This window comes from Neltuma alba, unplaced genomic scaffold (genome assembly GCF_004799145.2).
Source record: "Neltuma alba isolate B1F8T4 unplaced genomic scaffold, ASM479914v2 tig00010372_pilon, whole genome shotgun sequence".
In the NCBI taxonomy this organism is placed as follows: domain Eukaryota; kingdom Viridiplantae; phylum Streptophyta; class Magnoliopsida; order Fabales; family Fabaceae; genus Neltuma; species Neltuma alba.
In genome coordinates this window covers 258,934-264,548 of record NW_021635277.1, presented here as the reverse complement: position 1 = coordinate 264,548, position 5,615 = coordinate 258,934, and the positions used below count along the sequence as shown (strand labels likewise).

Here is a 5,615-nt window from a genome sequence, read left to right as displayed (position 1 = left end):
TAGCCCATAACTTCACCATAGATCTGTAAAATGGAAAATGGGAAATAAAAAAATTTAGAAGAAAAAATCCTATTTTGGTCCTCGATGAATTGGTAGGCTTTCAATTTTGTACCTCAAATTTTCCTTTTGGATCTTGTCTATCAATTTTTTTTTTTTGAACGCTTGCTTGTTGCCCTTCCAGCCAAAATTTATCATCAGACCTAATAGTCTATTGACTCGAAAATTATTTGGTGTAAAATATCACTCTGGAAAGGGTGGGGGGAGGGTAATGTTCAAATTAGCAGATTCTGGATGAAAATAGAACGGAAGGGCAATATTAAAACCATTTTAGCGATTGGTAGACTAAATTAAAACAAATATAATTAGAAGTTTAACTTTATGTCAGAGAATTAAAATATAAAATTCCTCAATAAAGCAGAGAGAGACAAAGAAAACCAAATTTAAAAAAAAAAAAAAAAAGGTAGGCCAATAGAAAACAGAATGTATTCAAGAGAATATGGAAATAAAGTGAAATTCCAGACAAGCTTCCTTAGAGTGTATAACAAATTGAAGTCTTAATGCTAGCTCAGAAAAATGGTTGAGCCTAAACTGCAACTGATAAACACATATAGCAAAAACAGCAGGTTAGCAATGATCACACATTCTGTAACCATTGTTTTATGAAGTCCTACGTTTGTTTATTTTGATGTTAAGGAAGCAAAAAAGCTGTTCTTGTTTATGGCACCCCTAGTTTTATGCTTTTACTTATGATCATATGAGTTCTGACATTCCTAGTTTTGATGCGATTACTTGTGATGATGGATATAAAATGCATTGTATTCCTTGGATTATTCTGATGGGACCAAATATCTGTTGACCTGAAAAAGAAATATGGAATCTGTTTGCTGCGAGATGCTCTGTATAAAAGGGCTTCCAGGTTACTAAGAAAAAGAAATACATAAGCTTGCATTAATATATTAATATTATCCTCCAAATTTTCGAAGATGAGATGGGAACTGTGTGCATATGGTTCAATGCGCATGCCAAAAGTTATTTTCATAAACTATTGATTGCATGTAAATATTATAGAAAAAAGATCTATTGTAACCTTTGCGGCATCATTAGGAATAGAATTTAACATTTTTTAAATAATTGTATTGAAAGGTCAGTGGTGACGAACTGGACATCAGGGCAATGGGATGATATTTTACTAATATATTCCCAATTTGACTGTAGCTAGTTTAGACTTCAAAATTTTATTGCCTTGATAATACTTTTTTTTTTTTTTGCAATAAGAGTGTTTGAATCCTATTAGTGATCACTATTCCTGTCTCCCCCTAACCTCACCACTTGAACTAATTTTAAGTGGCTGATTTGATAATAATTCTGAAAACATGTCATTTTAATCATAAACTTAGTATTAAATGGTAATGAAAATCATTGAATTAAAACCAAGTTAATGGACAATTCAACTTCCTCATTGCCAATTCGAACCCAAGACATAAATAAAGATGAGAGCAAAATGCTCCCACCACCGAATCAAAGGTTGAATCGGCCATTACTGAGCAAATATACTGATAATAAATTGATGGTAATAAACTTTAAAGAATTAAATTATAGTGGTATTAGTCATGGGAGTTTACTCTTAAATAAAATCATCAATGCTTTTCTTGTTGCCCTTTCGTTCTTTTTTGTGAGCAGGATGTATTAGACTATTCACTGGGGCCAAAAGCACAAACCTGACCATCACATATCTTTTTAAATGCATAAAAACCCCTTGAATTTCCAATCAATCTCTCTCTGGCTCAACCTCTTCCTCTCTCTCCTCTCCTTTCTTTGTTGATTCACACTCACCCACCCACATGGCTTCCCATGGACCTGGTGTTCATATCTCACTGAACCAGGTGGGAGCAGTTCCAAATCATGCAGATGAAAAAGGTCATAATCAAGAGGATGGCAGTAACAATTTTGATTACTCTCAGAGGGGACAATGGATTCGAGCTGCAGTTTTGGGAGCCAACGATGGGCTGGTTTCAGTTGCTTCATTGATGATGGGTGTAGGAGCTGTGAAAGAAGATGTGAGAGCCATGCTTCTTGCTGGTTTTGCAGGTACAATTGCAGGAGCCTGTAGTATGGCCATAGGAGAATTTGTGTCCGTGTACACTCAATACGACGTTGAGCTTATGCAGATGGAGAGAGACGAGAAAGATGTGAAAGAAATTGGGGTGACAGAGAAGAGGAAGAAATTACCTAATCCATTTCAGGCTGCAGCGGCTTCTGCATTCTCATTCTCTGTGGGAGCACTCGTGCCTTTGCTTGCTGCTGCATTCATCTCAAACTACAAGGTGAGGCTAATGGTGGTTGTGTTTGTGGCTAGTTTGGCTCTTGTAGTGTTTGGAGGATTGGGAGCTATGTTGGGAAACACTCCTGTGGTTAGGTCTTGTTTTAGGGTTCTGGTTGGAGGATGGGTAGCCATGGCTATCACTTTTGGGTTAACCAAATCATTGGATTCTGGGGGAGTGCAATTATGAAAACCTGGGTATGAATCTGGCTTAGGGACTCTGCTACATTTTCTTTATATCCTCTTTACATTCTCTCACAGATTATATTTTAGAGTGTAACGCTGCAATTTCTCAGTTTGCTACTTGATTCTCTGCTTGTTCTACTTTCCTCATGAAAATGAGGTCTGGAATTGTTGGATGAACGATTATGTTGTCAGCAAATAATTACTAGTCAATGATATTATCGTCGCATCATTGATTTCTGTTCCTGGCCATTATATTATCATGCATCACAAATAACTTGATAGTTACTGTTTCAAACTTGTCTTCTTGCAAATAAAGAGTGCTATAATACTTTTGTAAAATTGAGTGCAGAATGATCCTACAAGTGTCTTTAAGAATCTGATGTTAGCTATTAACACTAATTGACATGTGATTTAATTTTCCCCCTAACATCCTGCTCTTTTTTGTTTTTGTTTGGTATTTTTCCTGATTCTTCTGCACACGCACTTTATCAACAAGCTGAATTTAATTTTCCCCCTTACATCCAAACTAATTTTAAAATTTGCACTTCAATATTATAATGATATTTCAAATTGTAAAATATCGAACATTCAAAGAAAACGAAGACCCATAAATATAATGACCAAATTAAATGCCCTCCATATCAACACTTGAATGGAATTAGAAGACAAAGCTTCATACTCCATTTGCTCTTAAATATGGAATCTTTTTAATATATTCATTAGAATTAAAGAAGTTAGTTAAAATAGTTATTTGTAATTTCTTGTGTCCATTATTTATGCTATCCTTCCAAAATTATCCCTTGTATTTAATGAGATGCATTAACTAGTAATTAATGAATTTTTACCAAGAAAAAATTAAGCCTTAAAAAGGAGTATTTTCGTTTTTTTTTTAAAAAGCATTTAATGCAAAAGACGAAGTGTTGTACAAAGAACCCAAACTGCTTTGAAAGTTACCACTATTTTAATCATTTAATTTCACATAAAATTTTGTTGGAAAAATAGTATAAAAAAAAAAGCTACTGAAATAGAAAAGTTATAAATAGGGACCCGTTACAATATTACTATAGGTTTTGATAATAATTTTTGCGAACAGTCCCCGTCTACAATTTTTCAATTTCAGCTGTTTTTTTGTTGTTGCTATTTTTCCAATTTTGTTTGACCCTTTTAATTTTATAAAGTATATTCTAACCCTGATGCTATTGATTAAAAAAATGCTGATATTAAAATTTTAAATATTATAAAAAAATTTATGTACTATTATATAAAGTTTAATTTTCAAAATTAAAAAAAAGTACTAAAGTTAGAGAACAAGTTACTCCCTCCGTCTCTTATTATAATATCTAATTTTTTGAATGAATCTGTCCCTTTTTATAAGATCCTCTTTAAGTTTGTCTAAGCATTTAATGCACTATTACCTATTTTACTCCTAATTTAATACATTCTCTTTCTTCATTTATTTTACTATTATTCTCTCATATTTAGCCATTTATATATAGGGGTATATTTGAAAAAAAAAATACAGTTGCTACATATTATTGCTCTTAACTAATTTTAACTGTTTTCTTAAATAACGTAATTTAGTTAAAAGGATCTTATAATAAGGTACGGAGTAGTATTCTTTTGGCAACAATATTGTGCTTTTTTCCCTCCAAAAATTAAGTCTTGAATTCATCAGTCGTCAGTTCTTAAAGTTTTTGAAGCGGCGATTATAAGAGGAAAGATATGGACAATGAAAGTGGAGAGACGGAAGACTCAACAAATTAAATGACACTTCCATTAAACTCATGGATTGCCTTATATATACTTCAATTATTGATCCTTGTATCCTTTTATACGTCGTGGAATGCTGTCTTGGTACGTCTAGGACATGTCTTGGATACATCCTAAATATATCTAGATGGTGTGCTTAAAGTAAGACAATTCTCCCCAGAAAAACTACTACCTACGGTCCCTAATACAAAAACTGATTAACTAATTTGAGTATATTAAAGTAATTAATTAAATTCGTTATTTGTAATAAATAGGAGTTGTCTTTTCTAAACATAGTATCATTACTAATTATGTATATTAGTTAAAACTACCATTTGATAAAACATTTAACATATATAACTATTACAATGATTACCTTAAAAGAAATGAGTAGATATAAGAGATAAAGTAGATTTGATCTTATATTTAATACCAAATTAAATTTCAAACTAACTTTATTAAGGAAGAAGGTAGTATAAAATAATGCATGTATCTTCAAGTATTTTGGTCAGATAGTTTACTCGCATGCTTAAGAGAATGAGGTCCGAAGGCGACAAAAATTAGCTTAGATATTGTCTTTACCGTTGCAGAATGAAAGACAATTCCGAGTGTTGAAATGGGATTGATCGAAACAAACAGTTTGGTCGTTTTATGACCATCTTATTTATTTAGTTATTTGTTATGTATAAATTTTCGATTGTTTTACAGATTGGGAAATTGAAAGACTTTTGCTCCATCTTTTTTAATTTGTTTGTTTCTTGTAAAGAAATGTTGGCAGTTTTCTTTGTACAAAATTGGATCTCTTTCTCACACTCATAACTATCAAGTATAGAGGATTACTAACGAATTAGATTAAAACATAATTGGGTTCATATATAAGGTGCTGAGTTCTCTTAGAATAGTTTGACCTATGGTTTAGATTTTTAACTTTTTTGCTTTTGTCAGAAAAATTTAACCTTATTTAAAGGTTATCAACTTCTTCACATATGATCCAAATATTGTGGGGCTTTACAGTCAGCACTGAACACCTTCTTCAACTTCTCTCTCCCTCCCTTCTCTCTCTCTCACCTTCTACCTCTTAACTGCACTAATCCCACAAACTGATCTTAACAGCGTATATACTCAAGCGAATTCGATGTGACATTCGGCAATGTTAGAAGAGCCTTGCTTCCACCGTATGAATCAAGCCCCCGCTATCAAATTCTGAAACATCACTTCCACCGTTAGAAATCTAATCCCCACCCGTAATTTTCAACAAAAAGACCAAAACTTCCAGGAAGGTAAAGTCTGAGTTATTAAGACAATAAACATCTAGAATAATATGCTGACAAGTGAGAAGTTAGAGGTGTGAAGGATGATG

General features: G+C 32.7%; 1 protein-coding gene across 1 annotated transcript; it reads left to right on the top strand.

Annotated features, from left to right (window-relative positions):
- Positions 1-1,934: 1,934 nt before the first annotated feature.
- Positions 1,935-2,510, top strand: LOC114756098 (vacuolar iron transporter homolog 4-like). The gene has a single exon (XM_028945018.1). The coding sequence runs from the start codon at positions 2,028-2,030 to the stop codon at positions 2,508-2,510; it is 483 nt and encodes a 160-aa protein (XP_028800851.1). The 5' UTR covers positions 1,935-2,027.
- Positions 2,511-5,615: the final 3,105 nt, after the last annotated feature.

Bases quoted from the DNA above. Each gene is read 5' to 3' on its own strand.
- LOC114756098 (XM_028945018.1), top strand. From the start codon at position 2,028: ATGATGGGTGTAGGAGCTGTGAAAGAAGATGTGAGAGCCATGCTTCTT.